Genomic DNA, 24,270 nt, shown 5'->3' with positions numbered 1-24,270 from the left:
CACTTCTGCCACTCCCATGGGAGACATGCCTTGCCTCCCCAGCAGATATTTGCAGGCATTTGGGAAGAAAACCAGTGGGTGACAGGTATCATTTATTCTTTCTTTCTCCTCTTCCCTCTCTCAGTTCTTCCTTCCCTCTTTTCATCATTCATCTCTGTATCAATTCATACATATTTATTATTTTGGGCCCGGCGACGTGGCCTAGCAGCTAAAGTCCTCACTTTGAACTCGCTTGAATCCCATATGGGCGCCAATTCTTGGCAGCTCCACTTCCCATCCAGCTCCGTGTTTGTGGCCTAGGAAAGCAATTGAGAATGGCCCAAAGCCTTGGGACCCTGCACCTGCGTGGGAGACCTGAAGGAAGCTCCTGGCTTCAGATCAGCTTGGCACTGGCAGTTGGGGCAACTTGGGGAGTGAATCATCCAATGGAAGATCTTCCTCTGTCTCTCTTCTCTGTATATCTGACTTTACAGTAAAAATAAATAAATCATTTTTTTTTAAAGATTTATTTTTATTATTTTTTTATTGGAAAGGCGGATATACAGAGAGGAGAGACAGAGAGGAAGATCTTCCATCCGATGATTCACTCCCCAAGTGAGCACAACGGGCCGATACTATGCCGATCCGAAGCCAGGAGCCTCTTCCGGGTCTCCCACGCGGGTGCAGGGTCCCAAAGCTTTGGGCCGTCCTCGACTGCTTTCCCAGGCCACAGGCAGGGAGCTGGAAGGGAAGCGGGGCTGCCGGGATTAGAACCGGCGCCCATATGGGATCCCGGGCGTGCAAGGAGAGGACCTTAACCACTTGCGCCACCGCGCCGGGCCCAATAAATCATTTTTTAAATTAGAAAGGCAGGTCTGCAGAGAGGAGAGACAGAGAAAGACCTTTCATCCATTGGCTCAAATGCCAAGTGGCTGCAATGGCTAGAGCTGAGCTGATCTAAAGCCAGGAGCCTCCTTTGGGTCTCCCATGTGGGTGCAGAGTCCCAAGGCTTTGAGCCATCCTCTTCTGCTTTCCCAGGCCACAAGCAGGGAGCTGGATGGGAAATGGAGCTGCTGGGATACGAATCAGTGCTTATATGGGATCCTGGCACTTGAAGAGGGAGAATTAACCAATTGAGCCATTGCACCAGGCCAAACATTAAAATAAAAGATTTATCACCCTTAGTCTTTCAGCCATATTTTAGTTGTGCTGGGTGACAAAAGAGAGGATAGGCTTGGTTGTTAGCTCCCAGCCACATAGTCATAATAGAAATGTTACCTGTTTTCATTTGTAGACTCCAGGAATGGACTTCCTGGGCTTTGTCCATCTCATAGCACATAGGTTCTACATAGTAGGTGTTGGTAGTGGTTAATTATTGCAGTTGTTCTCTCAAACAGAGACACAGATACTGTTTCTTGTTACATAGTAGCATGTCCCTTCCCTTTGGCATCCTGAGGAAGTAAAAGTTAGAAAATTGAGTAGCTCAGAGGCACAAGTGATGTATTACCTAATGGAATTCAAGTTATTTTCCCTCACTTCATTCCATTGTTCTTGGTCAGCATCATCCACAGGTAAGCTTGAAGAAAGTAAACAGGTTAGTAAATAGGTGATTTGAATATTGCATCAGTGGACATTCTGATCTGACTGTAATTTTTTAAAAAGTTTTATTTTTATTGGGAAGTCAGATTTACAGAAAGGAGACTTCCATCTGCTGATTCAAGAGGCCACATCAGCCAGTACTGAGTTGATCTGAAGCCAGGAGCCAGGAGCTTCCTGAAGGTGTCCCTCAGGGGTGCAGGGTCCCAAGGCTTTGGGCCGTTCTCTGCTGCTTTCCCAGGCCACAAGCAGAGAGCTGGATGGGAAGTAGAGCAGCCAGGACATGAACTGGCACCATATGGATCCTGGCAGCTCATGCAAGGCAAGGAGTTTAACTATTAGGCCACCACACCGGGCCCAGGCTGTTATGATGTTTTCTTTCACTTTTTAGACTGTATTTTGAAAGTTTACATGCAATAAATTGTTTGGTGGATATAGTCATAACTCAGAATACATAAATACAGATGGATAATGTCATGTCAACACCACAACACTCAAGACAGATTTATTTCACCGCTGCCTGGGAATAATCAGCCAATCCTCGGCCCAGATTTAGTCTTGCAGCAACCTTATAGTCAGACCCGTCACTACCCTAGAACACCCGGGGTCACTAATCTGTTTTATGTCCATAAAACTGCTTTTCCAGGGAGGTGTGTTAATGGAGTTAAACTGATTTAAAAAAAAGAGATTTATTTTTATTGGAAAGTCAGATATAAGGAAAGGAGGAGAGACAAGCGAGGAAGATGGTCTGTCCATTGATTCACTCCCCAAGTGACTGCAATGGCTGGAGTTGAGCTGATCCAAAGGCAGGAGCTAGGAGACTGTTCCAGGTTTCCCACGCGGGTGCAGGGTCCCAAGGCTTTGGGCCATCCTCAACTGCTTTCCCAAGCCACAAGCAGGGAGCTGGATGGGAAGCGGGACTGCCGGGATTAGAACTGGTAGCCACATGGGATCCTGGCATGTTCAAGGTGAGGACTTCAGTGCTAGGCCACCATGTGGGGCCCTGCATCTATTTTTTTTAAAAGGTTTAGTTCTTGAAGGTGTATTTTTTATTTGCAAGTTAGAGGTATAAAGTGAACAGGAAAGACAGGGAGAGTCGTATATGTTGTTTCACTCCCCAAGAGGGCAGTGGGCTGAGTGAGCCAGTCCGAAATCAGCAACTCACAGCTTCTGGTCTCCCATGCAGGTGACAGGGGCCCAAGCGCTTGGCCCATCCCTGCTGTTTTTCCAGGTCATTAATAGGAAGATGGATCAAAAGTGGAGCAGCTGGGACAAGAACCACTGCATATATAGGTGTTAGAGAATGGCTTTATCAGCTATATCACAATGCTATCCCCTCTGATAATCTTTTTTTAAAAGATTTATTTATTTTTATTGCAAAGTCAGATATACAGAGAGGAGGAAAGACAGAGAGGAAGATCTTCCATCCAATGACTCACTCCCCAAGTGACCGCAACGGCCAGTGCTGCGCCAAACCGAAGCCAGGAGCCAGAAGCCTCCCCCAGGGCTCCCATGTGGGTGCAGGGTCCCAAGGCTTTGGGCCGTCCTCCACTGCTTTCTCAGGACACAAGCAGGGAGCTGGATGGGAAGTGAAGCTGCTGGGATTAGAACCAGCACCCATATGGAATCCTGGTGCGTTCAGGGTGAGGACTTAAGCCACTTGGCCACGTCGCCGCCCCCCCCCCCCTTATAATCTTTAATAATGGTTCCATCTTTTCTTGTCTCTTCCATGAGTAACACTGAGGAGTAGAGAAGAAGGAACATAAACCACATATAATTGGAGGGGAAAAAAGGACCCTGATGCGCTGCTATTCGCTGATTTGGCTCTTGGCCAGCCAGTCAGTGTTGTTTCTCTAGGTCAGTTAGCCAGTGCATAGTTACCTTTATTAAGAGTAAACCAGGAGCGTGTGATTTCTCACTTGAGAATCACAAGGAACTCTGAATTAGGGACAAGAATGGAATAGATACAGATCTACTCTCAGGTTGCTAAACTGCCATGTTCTGAAAGCTATCAACATCATTCCTGCAGGTTCAAATCACAAAATTTTACCTAATAAAGTGTCTCATGTGCCTAACATGTTATCTCCAACAATGGACCATTCATTTTCTAAGAAGATAACGTGTATATGTCATAATCGTTCATTAATTTTTAATACAGTTCGTCAGTGAGCTGGAGATGTCTTTCTTGGTACTCAGGAGGGGCAAGAGGATAATGCTTCCCTGATTCCCGTTTGCCTGAATCCTGTTGGTGAAGACGTGCCAGGCCACGCACTCAAGTGGTTCTGTGTCAAAGGAGATGCCTGATGCTAGCTGTTCATTTACAGGTAGCTTTTGAGAATGGCTGCCTCTCATTTCACCGGGCTCACAGCTGTGGCTGATGTAATTAAAGATCTAGACACTCAGATAGCTGTAAGTAAGCTCCCAAGGACCCTGTGGGGAGCATTGATGAGTGGGCTTGTGGTCCAGTGGCACCGAAGCTGGTGTCCACAGGGCAACTTTGTGGCTCCAAGGCTAGGAAGCTTGGCTGCTTCAGGCGAAGGTTGCTGCTGCATGTACTGCAAAATTTCTAACTCGCAGAAGTCGCTCTTGTTAATAAACAAGAGTACTTTTAACAGTTCTTGGAAGTTGCATTGACTGTGTATAGCTGACATGGACTTAAGTGTTGAAACACCAAAATGAACTAATCTGTTTTTGTACACTCTGTGAATGGATTTTAAGTATATGATTGTGAAGTGACTTACTTGCATTTAACATTGATATAGTACTTAAAGAATAATGCATGTGGCACTTACTGCTTTTTTTTTTTTACAAAGTCCTCTGAAGTGTCTTGTTTGTTTCTATTTGTTTTTATGGGTAAGATCCCTCATTTTATTTGCTTTCTTCCTTATTTCAATTTTGTGGACTATTTCATTTAGTTTTTGTAAAGGAGATGGTTTTTAACTCTCAGTTGAGAGCAACCGTTTTTCTTGCTTCATTTTCAGTATGCAGGTATCCCAGAGATTCTGAAAGACACCTCAAGATCAGCCCTCATGTAATTTTCCTTTCAGAACTCATCCTTTATACCATGTGCTTCAAGAGCTAATTCTCCTGTTTTGCTTCTCCAGTTGCTTGGCCTTGGTCCTCACAGCTCCAAAAAGAAACAAGACCTCGATAAGCTCTATGAGCTGAAGTCCAAAGCTCGGCAGATTATGAACCAGTTTGGCCCCTCAGCCCTAATCAACCTCTCCAATTTCTCCTCCATAAAACCGGAGCCAGCCAGCACCCCTCCACAGGGCTCCATGGCCAATAGCACCACAGTGGTAAAGATTCCAGGCACCCCTGGGTCAGGAGGTCGTCTCAGCCCTGAGAACAATCAGGTATCATCCTCTTGCGTTTTGCTCTCCGTGGGCGCCTCTTACCGTTACTGAACCAGTAATGCTTAGAGAGATGTCCGTCCTACATACTGCCTCTTCCTCTCCGCCACCTCTGAGACTGGAGCATTCCTTTTGGTTATCCTATACAGTGTTTGTTTGATTTTACTTTGTATTATATATGGCTATCCACATGCATAAAAACATGTATCCATACACACACATATACTAACACACATTTCAGGTGTTTTTAATATGTATATATGTTAGATACATAGCTGTTAAATAAAATAATTGGATTTGATATTTCTGCAATAAATGTAGCCTTGCCTTCAGTCATGTATTCTTCTAGCTTATCAGCTGTTGCCTGAATTAATTTCATCCAGTGATTTGAAAAACTGTCCAAGTCTTTCTACCCAAAATCCTAATTTTATTCTACGTAGCCATAAGAAATAGATACAGTCCCTTGATGTGTGTCTTACACGGTAGATAGGGTGGATGAGGACCCATATCAAGGGAGAGGGTGGAAGGATTAGCAAAGCTGAATGGGGAAGCTTGAGCAAATAGGAGACCCAATGGGTTGAATATGGAATCTATTGGAAAAAAGTCAAAGATAAAACTGTATATAGGCAGGGCTATGGAAGGACGTAGAGTCCTTGCACTAGGGTGTTTCCCTGCGTACTTTTAAGCACTAGACAATCTGTAGATCTTTAACAAAAGAGCAAGATTAACAAAAAGTTAAGTTGTGTGACTTAAGGTGGGATAAGAAAGGGAGTACCCTGGGAGGAAAACTAATTGTGAAATTTTTAGTGTTTTAGTATTTTAGTGCGTATCTTTTGATCTTTTTAAATGGTGTGTAAAAATAACATGCCACTTTCTTTTTGAAAATGGTAACTGGACAGACTTAAATACCCCTATTTAGTTATACAGAGGTGAACACGTGGACCCTGTCCTCCTGGAGCGTTTAGCCTGTTAAGTCAAGTAGACAAATATATAAATGTCCACAGTGTTACAAGAGTGCACACCACGAGACAGACGTGCCCTAGCAGGAAGCAGTGCTTTTACCCAGGTGAATGATGGGCGCTGAGAACTGAGCACCCAGGAAGAGGGAGAAAGGAAAAGTCTACAGGCAGCAAAGGCACAGTAGAATCTATGATGGTTGGAAAATCACAAATCAATTATTGGAAATAAAAGAGCACGATTAATCTGCCTGATACTTGAATGCTGGCCTCTGTTCCAAACTTCTCTTTCTGTCTTTCCCTGATGCACTTCAGTCTTGAGATGTGGACTTGTGACTACCATCAGGTCAACCAGACTGAGAGCTCATTGGAAAGTAGAAACTAGGCCCATCAGGTTAATAGCCTCGCTTCATTATGTGATTAATGATGTATTTTGTTTCCTTAATATTTGGCTGAACAATCTTCTCTCGATTAACTTTAGGTATTGACGAAGAAGAAATTACAAGACTTAGTAAGAGAAGTGGATCCTAATGAGCAGCTGGATGAAGATGTGGAAGAGGTAAGGTTGGCTTGGGTACTCCGGAGATTGAACGTAAGAGCTGATCTAGCGTGGTGTTTGAGAGCATAGATGGTAGAGACAGGCAAACCTGAATTCCAGTCCTTGCTCTGCCACGTACCAGCTGTTTAGCCATGGACAAGTCATTTAAACCTTTTGAGAATTCCCCTTCCTCTTATGCTAATAGGGCTGCCATTCTTTATGCACAGGGCTATTGTGAAGATCCCACCCATACACAGTCCAGGCTCAGGAGACTGCTTAGTATATTATTCCTAGAAATTTCTTTTTCTTTTTGCAAGGCAGAGAGGTAGACTAGATGTCATTTCTCTGGCTCACTTTCTAAATACCTGCAGCAAGCACCAGTCGTTGCAGTCATTTGGGGAGAAAATCATTGGACGGAAGATCTCCTCCTCTCTGTATATCTGACTTTGTAATAAAAATAAATAAATCTTTAAAAAATAATAATAAATACCTGCAGCAGCCAGGACTGGGGTCAGGTTGAAGCCAGGAGCTGGGAACTCACTCAGGCTTCTCAGCATGCAGGAGTTGGAAGCAAAACCAGACTTTCTAAGCAGTCTAAGATGAGCAGTTGGCATCCCAAATGGCATATTACCCACAGTGCCAAATACCCACTCAAAACAAATATTCCTTGGTTCATTACTTTTACAACACATTGTTACCTGTAATGTTAAAAGATTTTTTTGTTATGATACTCATAGATATGCCATTCAACATTTCTTTCCCTGGTTTTGTTACTCATTTTTTAATAACCTAAAGTCAGTACTTACAGCATTCTGATTATATAAATTTTGTATGCTCCTAGGCTAATGATCATGTTAGTTTTCTTTTTTAGGATGTATTTTCTTGAAATTTACTATTGGTACTTTTTTTAGATTATTTGGCAGAGTTAGAGCATGTTTTTTTTGTTTGTTTTTTAAAGATTGATTTTATTGAAAAGTGAAATTTACAGAAAGAAGGAGAGACAGAGAGGAAGATCTTCTGTCTGCTGGTTTACTCCCCAAGTGGCCACAATGGCTGGAACTGAGCTGATCTAAAGCCAGGAGCCGGGAACTTCTTCCAGGTCTCCCATGTCAGTGCTGGATCTCAAGACTTTGGGCCATTCTCTGCTGGCCATCCAAGCCACAAGCAGGGAGCTGGATGCGGTATGGAGCAACTGGGACACAAACTGGCATCCATATAAGATCCTGGCAGTTTCAAGGCAAGAACTTTAGCCACTAGGCTATCGTACCAGGTGCAAGAGAACACTTCTGTTGGATACTTCACTCCCCAGATGTCTACAAAGACCAAGGTTGGGCCTAGCCAAAGCCAGGAGCCAGTCAGGAGCTTCTTCCGGGTCTCCCACGGGGTTCAGGGATCCAAGTACTTGGTCCATCTTCTGCTGCTTTCTCAAGCCATAAGCAGGGAGCTGGATCAGAAGTGGAGCAGCCAGGATTAGAGCCAGCACTCATGTAGGATCCCGGTACATGCAATAAAAGGATTTAGCCACTAGGTTACTGCACCAGGCCTCATGGGATTATTATTTTTTAAATATTTATTTTCTTTTCATTGGAAAGTCAGATATACAGAGAGGAGGAGAGACAGAAAGGAAGATCTTCCATCTGCTGATTCATTCTCCAAGTGGCTGCAGTGGCCAGAGCTGCGCCAGTCCAAAAACCTGGAGCCAGGAGCCTCTTCCGAGTGTCCCACATGGCTGCTTGGTGCCATTAGGCCATCGTTGACTGCTTTCCCAGGCCACAAGCAGGGAGTTGGATGGGAAGTGGAGCTGCCAGGATTGGAACCGGCGCCCATACAGGATTCCAGCACATTCAAGGCAAGAACTTTAGCCACTAAGCTACTGCACTAGGCCCCTCTCTATTTAATACATTTGCAAATTGTATTGTTTTGTTTTTGAGCTTTATTTATTTGAGAGGCAGAGTTAGAGTGGGGGAGATGGAAGCAAGAGAAAGAGAGCTTCTATCTGCTGGTTCACTTCTCCAGTAGCCTCAATAGCTAGAACTGGGCTGGTCTGAAGCCAGCAGCCGTGCCAGGTTTCCTACAAGAATGAAAGGGACCAAGGACTCGGGCCTTTCTCTCTGCTCTTCCAGGAGGATTAGCAGAGGATGGATGGGAAGTGGAGCAGCTGGAATATCAACTGGCACTCATATTGATGCTGGCGCCACTGGTTATGGTTTTACCTGCTATGTCACAGCACCAGCCCCTTGTGTGCAGGTTTTCCGTTACCTTCTAAGTCTTTCAGTCTGCTCAGGGGAGAAGGTATAAAACCTTTCATCTTCTTTTTTTTTTCCAAACCATTCTGTTATTTTATGGTTTAATATCTTATGTTTCTGCTCCAAAGACATTCATGACATTTTTTGACGTTTTCTTGCATTGTCTATATCCCCTGGCTTCCCTTGGCTTCCCTTTTTGTTTGTTTGTTTGTTTGTTTTGGATACTTTCTTCTAACGTGGCATTGGTTCTGGGCCTGTCCTAAAGAATAAGCCAATAAAATTTGAGTGGAAGCAGAAAGAATTACTGATGGAGAGCTATTTAACAACCTCTCACAAATACATGGCCTTGATTTGCAGCATTTGCTGATTTCTGCAGTGTAAATATCTCCACTCTGCATGACGTCATTCAGTACAAAATGGGGAAGAGATTGACATAATTGCCTTTGATGAGCTAGGCTCACCAGCCCACTGGCCTTACCTCGGCCACCAGTCAGCCCTCCTGTGGAAGAACTCCCAAAGTGTGTCAGTGTCTGTCTCTCTTCCTCAGTCTCCTCTCGCAGGCTTTATCCAGAATCTCTAACGTTCTGGAAACACAGTGAGAAAGAACTGCTATTCCCTTCCTGCTGCTCTCTAGTGTATTCTGATCCAGAGCTGCCCCCTCCCCCAGTTTTTCCTATATAGATTTAAGATTTACTTTATTTTGGGTCCAACATGATAGCCTAGTGGTTAAGTCCTCCTGTTACATGTGCTGGGATCCCATGTAGGCTCCAGGTCAAGTCCTGACTGTTCCACTTCTGATTCCAGCTCCCTACTTGTGACCTGGGAAAGCAGTTGGCGAGTGAACCAGTAGATGGAATATTTTCTCCTCTGTCTCTTCCTTCTCTCTGTAAATCTGATTTTCCCGAGGTGTTGGACCATTCTCTACTGCTTTCCCAAGCCACAGGCAGAGAGCTGGATGGGAAGTGGAGCGATTGCTACATGACCTGGCGCCCATCTCGTCACTTACAAGGCAAATATTTAGTCACTGAGCCATTGCACTGGGCCCTATTTTGGTTTATTTTAATGTTTATGTATTTGTTTTTATCTGCTTGCTTACTGCCTACGTGCTTGTAACCCTAAATGCCAGTGGCCCAGAACTCTGTGTTTCCCGTGTGGGTTGCAGGTGCCCAAACCCTAGAAATATCACCTTCTTTCCAGGATGCATAAGCTGGAATCTGGATCTGAAGCAGGGGAGGTAGGAATCACCATGAGACCCCGAGCGTAACTTGCTGCACTGCTGCAACCACCTCACTCTCTCTGTGTTAGGGATCAGCGTTCTGTGGACGGAGTGTTGTGTCTGCAGAGAAGAGCACCTGCCTGTGGAATGTGGGGCTAGGGAGCTAGTCCTAATTCGTACATGTATTACAGTCCTGTCTTTGTGCCTCAGCCTAGTCCTCTATACTAAATGATACCTCTAGATCCCAGATCATTTAGAGAATTTGAGGGAAACCAGTTCAGTTTTCTCTGGTGTCTCTCCTAGGAGCAGTTGTGTCGTACCTTCTGCCTGCTAAGTGAGTTCCTACTCCCCCATATCTGTTGTCTCTTTAACCACATTTTACTTTAGAAGTTGGTGGCCCGGTGGCTAAATTCTCGCTTGCACATGCTGAGATCCCATATGGGCACCAGTTCATGTCCCAGCTGCTCCACTCCTCATCCAGCTCCCTGCTTATGGCTTGGAAAAGCATTAGAGGATGAGCCAAAGCCTTGGAACCCCATAGGAGCCCGTGTGAGCTGCCAGCCCCTGGCTTCACATAGGTTCAAATCTGGCCATTGCAACCACTTGGGCATTGAATCTTCCTTTTTTTTGAAGGAATTTATTGGAGTAGCCAGTATCGTGGCATAATGGGTTAAGCCACCACCTGCAACTCTGGCATCCCAGATGGGTGCCTGTTCTGGCCCTGGCAGTTCCACTTCTGATCTAGCACCCTGCTAATGTGCCTGGGAAAGAGATGATAGGCCAAGTCCTTGAGCCCCTATACTCAGCCAGCCCTGACTGGGTCATCTGGAATGGCCATTTGGAATGTAAACCAACAGATGAAAAATTCTCTCTCTCTCTCTCTCTCTCTCTCTCTCTCTATTTCTCTGTCTTTGTAACTCTGCCTTTCAAATATTTTTTGAAGGAAGTTTATTAGAATATATCATCTGTTAATATTTTTCTCACCTGGTACTCAGGGTTCAGCCAGCACTTGGGATACCCATAATCCCCAATTTGTTTACTTGAAAGGTAGAGGTACACGGAAAGAAATCTGTCATCTGCTGATTCACTCCTTCCACTGGAGCTGAGCCAAGGTAAAGCCAGAAACCTAGAACCCCATCTAGGCCTCCCACGTGGATGGCTGTGACCCAGGTACTGCCCATTCTTCTGATGCTTTCTCAGGTGCAGTAACGGAGAGCAGGATTAGAAGTGGAGTAGCTGGATCTCAAACTGGCACTCATATGAGATGCTGGCATTACAGAGAGTGGTTTAACCTGCTATACCACGGTGCAGGTCCCAAGTAAAATAAACATGTAAAAATAATAGTTTTCTCTCCTGTTCTTGTTTGCTTTGTAGATTGCCACATCTTTTTTTTTCTTTTGCAAGTATTTTAATGAGTTTAGGGTGTAATGGAAAGTTCATTTTTGTAATTTATCTACCATGTTTAACTAGAAGTCTTTTGTTTAGAAGTTGTCCATTTGGGTCGTATGGCTAAAAGTGCCAGCAGAGGCAGGTGGCCTAGTGGTTAAGATGCCAGCTGGAACACCTGCACTGCATGGGGTGTTCTGGGTTTGAGTCTCAAGCTTCCAACTCCAAATTCTGGTACTGCACATCTTGAAAGCAAAAATGATGGTTCAACCACCTGGGTGCCTGCACTCACGTGGGAGACCTGAATTGAGATCCAGCCAGGCCTGTTGTAGGCATCCCTGGGTGAACCAGTGAATAAGAGCTCTCCAAGTCTCTGCCTCTCAACTAATACAATAGATAAAACATTTTGCAAAAGGTCCATCAGAACAAGGAATGTCTAGACCTGTAGTTATAATTTTATTTGCTTTGTTGATCAACAGAAGAATCTGTGGGGCAGGTATTGACTAATCAGAATTTCTAGTTTGTTTTGTTTTGTTTGTTTTTGTTTTATCCATTGGAAAGGCAGATATACAGAGAGGAAGAGAGACAGAGAGGAAGATCTTCCATCCAATGGTTCACTCCCCAGGTGGCCGCAACAGCCAGAGCTGAGCCGATCTGAAGCCAGGATCCAGGAGCTGCTTCTGGGTCTCCCACACGGGTGCAGGGTCCCAAGGCTTTGGGCCATCTTCAACTGCTTTCCCAGGTCACAAGCAGGGAGCTGGATGTGAAGTGGAGCTGCTGGGATTAGGACTGGCACATTCAAGATGAGGACTTTAGCCACTATGCTATTGTGCCAGGCCCCAGAATTTCCCATTTTATCTTCAGAATTCTGATCTTTCACACTGGTCCAGGAGCCATTCTGAGTGAAGGAGGAACTCAGCCTCAGAGCTCTGGAGGTTGAGCCCAGGCCCCCCAGCTCACAGTGGCGTGGCCGTGAGCAGACTGCTCTCCCTCAGCCTAAGCGTCTGCCTCCATACAAAGATGAAACTCAGTCCCGTTTTCTCTGTAGGACTCCTTTACGGACTGAGATAATGGAAATAAAAGTGTTTTAACTCACTATACGTGACCAAATAGAATCAATCACATTGTTTTCCCACTGAATTCCAAAGAAAAGATAAGGGAGAAGCAGTTGGGTTAGTTGATCCTTGCTGACTGGAAAGAAGAGAAAGTAGGTCCTCAGAGGTTGACAGACTCAGCTTCGAAAATATCTCCTCTTCATCTGATTCCTCAGGCCCACCTTTGCCCAAACACTGGTGCCAGACCTGCTAGTAGCATCTGATTAAAGGGTGAGTGTTTGGCTCAGCGATTAGGATTTCTGCAGCATGCCTTCATCACACATCTTAGTGTCTGCACTCAGCTTTTAATTCCGACTAATGCCACCCTAGTACTGAAACAGGCTGTGACTAGAGAACTACCAGTTGAGGCTGATGTGGTGGCTCAACAGATTAATCTTCCACTTACAAGCACCAGCATCCCATACAGTCTTTGTTTCAAGTCCCAGCTGCTCCGTTTCCCACTCGGCTCCCTGCTTGTGGCCTGGAAAGGCAGTGCAGGATGGTCCAAGTCATTGGGATCCTATACCCATGTGGGAGATCTAGAGGAGGCTCCTGGCTCTTGGCTTCAGCTCAGCTCAGCTCCAGCCATTTTAGACCTTAAGGAAATGAAATCAGCCAATGGAAGATCTCTCTCTTTCTCTCTGTGAATCTCCCTTTAAAGTTTAAAAAAAAAAAAAAAAACTACCACAGTGTGAGAGGCCCAGGTTGAGTTCTGTGCTTCTAGGTTACTGCTGACCCTGCTCAGCCTCTGCCACTGTGGACATCCTGGGAGTGAGCCTGCAGATGGAATGCTTCTATCTGTCTCTCGCTCTCTTCCTTTCAAATAAATAAAAATGCTTTTCAAAAAGAAAGCCTGTAGCCAACATCATGGCTTAGCAGCAGGTTGAGGTTCTGCGTGCCATGCCAGCATCCTACATGATGGCTGTTTTAACTCCTAGTTGCTCCACTTCCAATCCACCTCCCTGCTAACACACCTGGGAAAGCAGTGCAAGGTGGCCCTGGTGTTTGGGCCTCTGCCACCCACGTAGGCGATACAAATGGAATCCCTGGCCCACTCTCGCCATTACAACTGCTTGGGGAATAAACCAGGAGATAGACAGGCCTTCTGTTTCTCCCTCTCTCCCTCTGTAAGTCTGCTTCTCAAACAAATAGATGTATTTTTTTTAACAACACTGACTAAATATGTGATTCAGGCAGAAAACAGTTGTCCCAGCAACAGAAGCCTGCCTGCAATGTCATGGTTACTTTCTGCACTTGCCTTCCCCAGATGCTGCTGCAGATTGCTGACGATTTTATTGAAAGCGTGGTGACAGCAGCCTGCCAGCTTGCTCGACATCGCAAGTCCAGTACCCTGGAGGTGAAAGATGTCCAACTTCATCTAGGTATGTGGTCTTGCTCGGACAACTTCAGCTATGGGCCTGCCAGGAGATGTGTAATCAGAGGGACTTCCAGGCCAAGATGAGAGCCTGGCCCTGGAATTGATGCGTAGAGGTGCTGAAGAGAGACGAGGAATCCCCTCCTGGTGTGGAAAGTGAGATCAGGCATTGAACTTCATCCCAGATGCCAGAGCAGCATTGGGGTGCAGCAAGTAAGGCCCTTGCTTTGCGAAACCAGCATCCCAGATTCAAGTGCCAGTTTGAGTCCTAGCTGCTCTGCTTCCAATCCGGCTCCCTGCTGATGTGCCTGGGAAGGCAGCAGAGACATGGCACTGGTACTTGGGTCCCCGCTGCCCATGTGAGAGACTCACATGGAGTTCCTAGGTCTTGGCTTCAGCTTAGTCCAGACCTGTCTGTTGCAACCACTTAGGGAAGTGAACCGGTAAATATATATTGGTCTCTCTTTCTCTCTGTTATTCTGTCTTTCAAATAAATAAATAAGTAGATTCTGCCACTTTCCCACTGTATCATCTTCCTTTTATATTTTTAAGGTTTGCTGTCTTGAATTGCAGAGTTACAGAGAAGAGACAGAATTTTCATCTAATAGCTGAAGCTAGGTAGACCAAAGCCAGGAGCTTCTGCCGAGTTTCCCATATGGGTGCAGGGGCTCAAGCACTTGAGCCATTCTTCACTGCTTTCTGAGCTGTATTAGCAGGGAGTTGATTTGAAGTGAAGCAGCCAAGTCTCAAACTGACACCCACAAGGGGTGCCGTTGTCACAGGTGGAGTTTAAGGTGCTGTACCACAATGCTGATCCTAAACTGTCATCTTATTCTCCCCAGTCAGTTTCCTCTAGATTCACTCATTTTTTTGTTGTTGTTGTTTCATTTCTTTTTTTTTTTTAATTTTTATTTTTATTGAAAAGGCAGATATACAGAGAGGAGGAGAGACAGAGAGGAAGATCTTCCATCTAATGGTTCACTCCCCAAGCAGCCGCAACGGTTGGAGCTGAGCCAATCCAAAGCCAGGAGCCAGGGACTTCTTCCAGATCTCTCACACGAGTGCAGGGTCCGAAAGCTTGGGGTCGTCCTCAGGGCCCCTTGGGGCTTTCCCAGGCCACAGGCAGGGAGCTGGATGGGAAGCGGGGCCGCTGGGATTAGAACCAGCACCCATATGGAATCCTGGTGTATTCAAAGTGAGGACTTTAACCACTATGTTATCGCGCCAGGCCCCGTTTCATTTCATTTTATGGCACAATTTCATAGGCTCTGGGATTCCCTCAACCCCTCCCCCTACCCTACTCCCATGGTGGGTTCCTTCACCTTGTTGCAGTATTACAGTTCAAGAGTCCCTTGTTTTTTTCCTAATATTTGATTTTTTTTTTAAATTACATTGCATTATTTGACACAGTTTCATAGGTTCTGAGATTCCCCCAACCCCTCCCCATACCCGCCGCCTCACCCATGGTGGATTCCTCCACCTTGTTGCAATATTACAGTTCAAATTCAGTCAAGAGTCTTTCATATACCAAGCATAGAGTCCAGCATCTTATTGTCCAGATCAATTCAATGGTTTCTTAGGGAGACCATCTCTGGTCTGAAGGCAAAGCTGGCAGAATATCATCCCGATCAATTAAAAGCCATAACATAACATCAACAACAATTTACAACATTATGGAATTATTTGACATGTTGTTGAGTAACCAATATGTTAAAAAAAGAATGCAAGTTCTTAACCACATGCTGTGACTACTTCACTGACATTTCAATTTTAGCTTATATACAACCGGCTTCTATATACCTTAAAATGACTATAGGGTACTATTCAGCTGTCTTGTGTCTATTTTCATTTTAGTATTTAGCAATTTATAGTGTTGAAGTATAATTGATGAACTTGGCAGATTTTAGGATAGTCTAAACTGGGTTATAACTTTAACAAGGCATATGTCAACAGTTGAGGCACAGAACAGTTTTAGGAGGGGTGTGCAGAGAAATCTTCAATACCTTAGTGAGGAGTAACTAATCTTTGTGTCCTACCTAGTAAGGTATGTATGAGTCCATGCTGACCATTTTTTGTCTGGTTCTAAGCTTTCCTTGTTCTCTATCTATTCTAATTTTTTTGGGGGGGGCCTCCGGAGTGACCCTGATGGTCATTGCAAGAGAGGGTGGGGATCCCAAAGTTGGAACTAAGTAAGGACGAGAGAAAGCTCCTCTCCCTAGTCCCGAAGGAAGTTTATTGTTCTTCTTTTTCTGCGGACCACTCAGAATTCCTAGCTGTTGTTCCGATGACCTTGGATCCTGTCAGGAAGGATTTGGGCTTCTTCCATCCCTTGTGGTAGATTCAAATGGGGTGGAGTTCTCGGCCTCCAAAGGCACTCCAATTTCCCATGGTCTCCTTGGTAGTTGGGATATAGCCCTTGGTGCCCGTATTGATAGTCCTTGGTGAGGATCCAGGAGTCTCCAGGGTTGGGATATAAGCCTCCTCCTGTCCATCTGCTCCACTCTGGGGTCCCCCCGAACAGTCCCTCATTGTATCTTCCTTGCAGGGTGACAGTGGAATTGCAGATTGTATTTGTAAAATGATTGAAACAAAGTGAGAGCCTAAGTGTACCCGCCTTAGTGTGTGTCTCTGCCTTTCAAAGAAACTATTCCTCAGTGTTCCCTCGCAGTTGTTATTTCCCCCAAGTGGCCACAATGATGAGGGCTGGACTGGGTTAAAGCCAAGAGCCAGCAACTCCGTTCAAGTTTCTCATGTGGATGGCAGGGGCCCAAATATTTGGGCCATACTATGCTGATTTCCCAGGCATATTAGTAAGGAGCTGGATTGAAAATGAAGCACCTAGGACTTGAATCAGCACCCTTTTGGGATTCTGGCATCGCTGGCAAAGGTTTAATCCATTGTACTATACTCTGAACCCCACAATTGTTAAGAACCACAATACAGGGCCCGGCACGGTGGCGCAAGTGGTTAAAGGTCCTCGCCTTGCACGCCCGGGATCCCATATGGGCGCCGGTTCTAATCCCGGCAGCCCCGCTTCCCTTCCAGCTCCCTGCCTGTGGCTTGGGGAAGCAGTCGAGGACGGCCCAAAGCTTTGGGACCCTGCACCCACGTGGGAGACCCGGAAGAGGCTCCTGGCTTCGGATCGGCATAGTATCAGCCCGTTGTGCTCACTTGGGGAGTGAATTATCGGACGGAAGATCTTCCTCTCTGTCTCTCCTCTCTGTATATCCACCTTTCCAATTAAAAAAATAATAAAAAAAATAAATCTTAAAAAAAAAAAAAAAAGAACCACAATACAATTCTTTGGTCATCTCTAGAGCTTCAATGTGTGGTTTTTACAATCTGCAAGAGCTGTGGTGGTGTGCCACCACAAACATGGCACAGTTTGAAGTAATGTCCAACCCACCACCTGCCAAATTGCGTCATTTCCTACCATTCGTATAATCACATCAAGTCTGATGAGAAGAAAAAGACCAGCCTCCAAGGAGTAAAAAAAAAAAGAAAAGAAAAAAATTGGTGTGGGCAAATATGGTTCCGCTGGTGGGGAAGACACTACAGGACTTGGAGCTACAGAGAGCACAGATGATGATGACTTTAACCTCTTTGGATCTGATACTGATGAGCAAAGCAGAGGCTAAGGGAAAAATCGTTTGTACAGTACGAGTCAAAACACCTGTGTTTGTGCCAAGTGTCCTGTCTCACTAGATATGAAACTCTGGAGACATATATGCAGAATTGGAGCTGTGCATCAGAAATATTTGAGCAGGAGCTTGTGCTGCAATGTAGTGGGTAAAGCTGCCACCTGTGGCACCCAGCATCCCATAGTGGCACCACTTTGAGTCAAGCTGCTCTACTTCTGATCCAGCTCTCTACTAATGCCTGAAAAAACAGCAAAAGATGGCCCAAGGATTTGGGACCTTGCGCCCACATGGGAGACCCCAAGAAGCTCCTGGCTTCGGACTGGCCCCAGCTCTAAGCATTGCAACGCTTTTGGAAGTGAAATAAGGAGTGAACCAGAGAATGGAAGATCTCTGTTTCTTTCTCTTTCTCTCTGTTAATTCTACCTTTCAAATGAACAAATACATCTTTTTTTTTTTTTTCAAGCAGATGGCTGAGGGTAGAGCTCCTGTCTGAATTAAAAAATCACTACTCTAAAGAATAAATCACTACTCTAAAGAAATTACATGAGGACTACTCTATTCCTCTTGTTAGCACTCCTCAACTAATTAAAACAAGATTTGTTTGGTAAAATTTTGTTGCAGGCAGTTACTTAAATCAAAATATAGTATTAGTGATTTTGTTGTTACACTTGTTAGTGTGTTTAATTATATACTAAATATTGAGTGAGTGCATCATTTGTGTTGTAGAATAATTTTTTTAAAGAGATTTATTCACTCTATGGGCCTGGTGGCGTGGCCTAGCGGCTAAAGTCCTCGCCTTGAACGTGCCGGGATCCCATATAGGTGCTGATTCTAATCCTGGCGGCTCCACTTCCCATCCAGCTCCCTGCTTGTGGCCTGGAAAAGCAGTCGAGGATGGCCCAAAGCCTTGGGATCCTGCGCCCGGGTGGGCGACCCAGAAGAGGTTCGTGGTTCCCGGCCTTTGTGCTCACTTGGGGAGTGAATCATTGGACGGAAGATCTTCCTCTCTGTCTCTCCTCCTGTCTGTATATCTGACTTTCCAATAATTAAATCTTTAAAAAAAATTTACTTATTTTTATTGCAAAATCAGATATACAGAGAGGAGGAAAGACAGAAAGGAAGATCTTACATCTGATGATTCACTCCACAAGTGACCACTACAGCCGGAACTGCTCTGATCTGAAGCCAGGAGGCAAGAGTTCTTCCTGGTCTCCCACACAGGTGCAGGGTCCCAAGGTTTTGGACCGTCCTTAACTGCTTTCCGAGGCCACAAGCAGGGAGCTGGATGGGAAGCGGGGCTGCTGGGATATGAACCAGCGCCCATAAGGGAACCCAGTTTGTATATAACAAGGACTTTAGCCACTAGGCTACCACACCAGGCAAAGGATGGCCCAACTCCTTGGGACCCTGTGCCTATGTAGAAAACCTGGTAAAAGCTCCTGGATCCCAGCTTCAGATCAGCTCAGCTCTGGCCATTTCAGCGATTTGGAAGAATAAGCCATCAGATAGAAGATCTTTCTCTCCATAAATCTGATCTGCCTTATTAGATCTAGTTATTTGGGGTGTGAACTAGCAGATGGGAGACCTTCCCTCTCTCTCTCCTCTCCCAGCTGCTCCACTTGCCATCCAGCTCCCTGCTGATGGACCTGGGAAAGCAATTGAGGACAGCCCAAAGTCTTGGGACCCTGCACCGAAGTTGGGGACCCAAAGAAACTCCTGTGTTCGGATTAGCTCAGTTCTGGCCATTGTAGCCATTTGAGGAGTAAATCAACAGTTGGAAGACCTTTCTCTGTCTTTCCTTTTCTCCATAAAGCTGATCTGCATTTCCAAGTACATACATACATAAATCTTTTTCAAAAAAAGTTAAAAACAGGGCCCGGCGCGATGGCGCAGTGGTTAAGGTCCTCGCCTTGCACGCCTGGGATCCCATATAGGTGCCGGTTCTAATCCCAGCAGTTCCACTTCCCATTCAGCTCCCTGCCTATGGTCTGGGAAAGCAGTCGAGGATGGCCCAAAGCTTTGGGACTCTGCACCCATGTGGGAGACCCGGAAGAGGCTCCTCGCTTCAGATTGGCTCAGCTCCAGCTGTTGCAGCTGCCCGGGGAGTGAATCATCGGACGGAAGATCTTCCTCTCTGTCTCTCCTCTCTGTATAACTGCCTTTCCAATAAAAATAAAATAAAACTTAAAAAAAAAGAGTTAAAAACAGGGCATGACCAAAGTGTTGTGCACCTTTATTTGTAGGTTTAGGCATACAGCTGTGCCAGCTATGAACAAGATGAATAAATGAAGTCCCTGTCTTGTGAGAACTTCTAGTGACAATGTCACGGGGATGACAATAACCAGGAGCACAAGGCCTTGGAGAGCTGTGGTGTGGACAGCCCCGGGTCTGTATTCAGATCCCTGGACTACACGCTGGACATGCATTGTGTCATAAATGCCCCCACACCCTGTGACGTGGTGGGTACTGTTGTAATCCCCACATCCAAAGCAGTTAGAATCATTTAAGATGAAGAAACTGAGACTTACACCATCCAGTCTCACGACAAAACAAGCAGCACAGCTAGGTCATGGCTCCCAAACACCAAAGTGGTGGAACCGTGTTTCTCTTGCTAGTCCTGCTCTAAGTGTTGGAGTAAGACAACTGAAGAAAGGAATGACTTTGTTTTCTGTGGACCACATGACCTACTTGGCAGCTTTTTGATGTTCAGCATTTAGAGTTTTGACTAATTTGTGTTCTTTGCAAGAGACTCAAATCATGTCCTTGAAATCATGGCAGGCCCACATCTGACGTCCCCAGTCACATTCCACAGACTGTGTGTCGGCCGGTGTTAGTACAGGTGTCCTCTCGGTGTTAGTACAGGTGTCCTCTTGGTGTCAGTACAGGTGTCCTCTCGGTGTTAGTACAGGTGTCCTCCCGGTGTTGGTACAGGTGTCCTCTCGGTGTCAGTACAGGTGTCCTCTCAGTGTTAGTACAGGTGTCCTCCCGGTGTTAGTACAGGTGTCCTCCCAGTGTTAGTACAGGTGTGCTCTTGGACCCAAGCTTGCCCTAGGCTCCCACTGCCCTTGACTCTGCCCTCCTTCATTGCAGAACGCCAGTGGAACATGTGGATCCCAGGGTTTGGCTCCGAGGAAATCCGACCCTACAAGAAAGCCTGCACCACAGAAGCCCACAAGCAGGTAAAAAGCCACTAGAGCTGTGTCTCATGGAGCTGGCCACCCCCAGGGACCTCACTTCTCTCACACAGTTAGCTTCGCTCTCTGAGGGCAACGGGGAGCAGCCGACCTTGGGCGGGCAGGTTATTTCCTTGCTGCTGTGCTGTTCCCAAGTGGGTTCCTCTCAACTTTGATGGTGTCATTTAAGGCCATTGGTTCTAGACTGACTTACAGATGGATGGCACTCCCCCCTCCTACACCTCCTACAGGAAATCTTCCTTCATTGTTGCTGATAAACACCTGTAAAGGAGGATGAAGAATCAGAACCACTGTGGTTCTGCTGAGAAGGAGTTCCCCGGCTGCTGCTGTGCTGTGCATTCTGGCCCTTGTCCCTTTGGGCCAGTATGTGAACACTGTTTCCACTGTTGACCCTGTCACCAATTAGTTTAGCAGCAGTGATGGCCTGCCTTGCAAAGGCTGCTTCCTTTTCTGTCTGAAGTGACTACTCTAATTTGAAAAGTGAGCTTTTTGCCGCCTCAGAGAGCACAGCCAGGCGGACCCCTTCCTTGCTTTTCTCTGAAGTATTTGCAGAGCTGAGTTCCTGCTGAGAAGCCGCGTGCACAAGCCTGACTTCCAGGATGCCCTGTGCTGCACTTCCAACTGCATTTCTGTCCCATTTATGTGGCCAACAAGTACCATAATATTGGACTGTCTCTTGGTCAAAAAGGAGCAGGACAAGTTAATAGTTCACCCAGTGGCTCAGAGTAAAAATTGACACCCGTGATCCGCTTCCCTTGTGATTGTTAGTCCCCAGTTGGCCAGCAGCTATGAAGTGTCAGCTCCCTGAGAGTGCCAGCACGGGGCAGTGACACTCTTACTTTCTCCACCATCGGAGAGGGTGGAGGGCAGGGCAAGGAAAGCCCAGGAAATACCTGCTTCGTTGGCTGGGCCCTGACTCCGCAGAGGCGAGAGCTCTCACCTTTTCCTACCCTCAACAGTTTTGCCAGTCTGCTAGCCTACAGCACCCTACATTTTGGGTCAGTGTCTGACTTGGGGCCGACCGTGCTCCTGGGGGCAAGAAGCCTTTTGAGTTGCCCTACGGACACAGGTGCCCAAGCTACAGCCTAGGGGATAGACCATGCTACCTGTTGGCCTCACATGGATGTTCTAGAAAGCCTGACACTGACCCATGTAACTGATTATTTCTGTCTCCTTTCAGAGAATGGCACTTATCCGGAAAACAACGAAGAAATAACACAGAGGGTCAGGGCATGGACACCGTTCATGTGTATTTGCAGATACTTGAGCTGAGACTTAGCCATCTCATCCTTGGAATTTTTTTTTTTAATGCTTTACAGAGAAGCATATATTTTTTATTAACAGTGCAGCAATATCTATAATGACTGAGAGGATCTGCCAAAAGAATAAAACCTCCTACCCCAACTTCCGGTTCCTTTTCCCTGCCATCTCAGAGGAGCAGTGTATCTTCCAGAGAAGATTTTATTTGTGGTTGATTCTATAAGTGATCGAATAAGAGACAAAGCAGCAGATGATCTTGTTGAGTGAGACAGTATTAGCAGGATTTGTAGCGGGTTTGTCTTCTCCTTTCCCTGTACTTTGTAATGTCAGTCAGTGTTTATATGAATATGACTTTCATTTGCTTTTCCAGAATAAAGAAATTATTAGTCGAAAGACACAGAGTGCATGACTTAACAGCCTCTGAAATGCCAGGAGAGCGAGGAGGCCAAGCAAGGCTGGCTGGAGCCCTGTAGGCAGCAGGTGGCAGCACCATTCTGCTTTTCAGTGTTGGAGAAAAACTTGGGAATTTTCCAGATTGATTTCACGGGAGGCTACCCCACCAGCAGGAGTGGGAGCCCTGGTTCTCTGGCTGCAGACAGGGGGACCATCTCATGAAACCCCTAGACTGAAGCGGCATCTGGCAGGGTGACCTGCGTAAGAACCTCTGACCTGTGCTTTGCTCCCTGCTCAGCCCTGGGAGAGGTCGGCTGGCTTGAGAGAAGGGCCCGTGTGCAGGTGGCAATGCTGAATTGTTGGTACCGTGATCCTGGTATTTTTGCCATTGTGCCCAGGAAACTAGGTCCCTCCAGCCCTCAGGGACAGGACCTTAAGTGGCACCTTGCAACCCCCCATCCCCTGTCCCGTGGCCAGCAGAGCCCTTGAGGACTGTGAAGGTTTCAGGAGCTTCCAGGGCAGTGGCTGTCCCAGGCACAGTCAGCAGCACAGACTCAGCCACTTTGCCCTGCTTGCTGCCTCTGCCTCCTGAGGCGTGGCCTTCCCTGTTCGGCCCCGTAGCTCCCATCCTCACAGCCTCATAGATCCTTTGAGGGAGCAGCTCAAAGGCTGTTCTGACACTGCTGTCCCATGTAAGGCGTGCCCAGTGAGGTGACCGGCTCCTCCCCGCTGTGGGGTGACCTGACACTCACACTAGTGACCTACCACCACCACAGTGAGCATACCAGTGAACGGCTTCACCTTCTCCACAACCTCCTGATGACACTGGGCGATGTGCTTGAAGGATTTCTGCTTGGTGACATCAAACAGCAAGAGGCCTCCAGCTGAGTTCAGTGGTAGGCGCGGGTCACTGACCTTGATCACCATTAAGGGATCCAGGTGGGAATGCAAGACTAATAAAGACCAGCTGTATGAGGGTAAGTGGCTCCATCTGTCGAGTCTTCCTGTCCTGTTACTCCTTGTTCATTGTCATAGTTATAAGCTGGGCCCCGTGTCTGTGCTTGGAATGGAGCTCCTGTCTGTCAGCTCCCTGCTGGGCCATGAGTGAGAGAGGCCATCACTAAAACAGACCTGGGAGGAGCAGTGTCGCAGCACTGTGACGATGGCACCACATATCGAAGCCAGTTTGCTTCTCAATTACTCTGTTTCTGGCCCAGCTCCCTGTTAATCCACCTGGGAGAGCAATGGGTGATGGTCCTAGCACCTGGGCCCCTCCTACTCCACTCACGTAGCAGCCCAGTGGGATTCCAAACTCCGTGCTTTGCCTGATCCAGCACCAGCCATTACGACCGTCCGGGGTGTGAACCAGTAGATGGAAGCTCTCTGTCTTTGCTGTCTTTCTCTCTCTTTCCTCCCTCCATTGCTGCTTCTTTTTTTCTCTCTCTCTCTTTTTTTTAAGAATCATTTATTTCTATTTGAAAATCAGATTTACAGAGAGGAGAAACAGAAAGATCTTCCATCCACTGGTTCACTCCCCAAATTGCTGCAATGGCCAGAACTGAACTGATCCAAAGCCAGGATCCAGGAGCTACTTCCTGATCTCCCACACAAACATAGGATCCCAAGACTTTGGGCCATCCTCCCTTGCCTTCCCAGGTCATTAACTGGGAACTGGATGGGAAGTGGAGCAGCCAAAACTCGAACCAGTGCCCATATGAGATGCTGGCATTGGTCAAGTGGAGGATTACCCAGTTGAGCCACCATGACAGCCTCTACTCTGTCTTTTGAATAAATAAATAAATAAGTCTTTAAAAAGCAGAGATAGGATGCAGTCCTGCCTCTGAATAAACATGAAACTGTCACAGTGACTGGCTACAAGGAGGCTCCTAGGGGATGGGATGGCAGTGAGGGTAGGGGCCAAGGCTGCTGGGAAGCAGTGCTATCTGGGCTGAATTTGGAGGGATCCAGGCACAGGGGTTGCATCTCTGAAGTATGGGGCGCTCCACATGTGTAGGCCCTGCAGCAGTGCAGTGAGGAAAGCCA

At 46.4% G+C, this 24,270-nt stretch overlaps 1 protein-coding gene across 1 annotated transcript; it reads left to right on the top strand.

The window, feature by feature from the left end:
• The first annotated feature begins 4,658 nt into the window (after nt 1-4,658).
• Nucleotides 4,659-22,227, top strand: TAF12 (TATA-box binding protein associated factor 12). The gene is made up of 5 exons (XM_040979713.1): nt 4,659-4,931; nt 6,366-6,443; nt 13,632-13,746; nt 20,471-20,559; nt 21,755-22,227. The coding sequence occupies exons 1-5, from the start codon at nt 4,764-4,766 to the stop codon at nt 21,788-21,790; spliced, it is 486 nt and encodes a 161-aa protein (XP_040835647.1). The 5' UTR covers nt 4,659-4,763; the 3' UTR covers nt 21,791-22,227.
• The last annotated feature ends 2,043 nt before the right edge of the window (nt 22,228-24,270 follow it).

This window comes from Ochotona curzoniae, unplaced genomic scaffold (assembly GCF_017591425.1).
Source record: "Ochotona curzoniae isolate NIBS_2020 unplaced genomic scaffold, NIBS_Ocur_1.0 contig_3255, whole genome shotgun sequence".
Taxonomy (NCBI): Eukaryota; Metazoa; Chordata; class Mammalia; order Lagomorpha; family Ochotonidae; genus Ochotona; species Ochotona curzoniae.
Note: the sequence above shows the minus strand (reverse complement) of the source record. Positions and strands in the feature narration are given on the sequence as shown.

Excerpts from the sequence above, each read along its gene's own strand:
- TAF12 (XM_040979713.1), top strand. The coding sequence starts at position 4,764 with ATGAACCAGTTTGGCCCCTCAGCCCTAATCAACCTCTCCAATTTCTCC. Across the intron at positions 6,444-13,631 it reads TGGATGAAGATGTGGAAGAG|ATGCTGCTGCAGATTGCTGA; the intron begins GTAAGGTTGGCT and ends TGCCTTCCCCAG. Across the intron at positions 20,560-21,754 it reads CCACAGAAGCCCACAAGCAG|AGAATGGCACTTATCCGGAA; the intron begins GTAAAAAGCCAC and ends GTCTCCTTTCAG.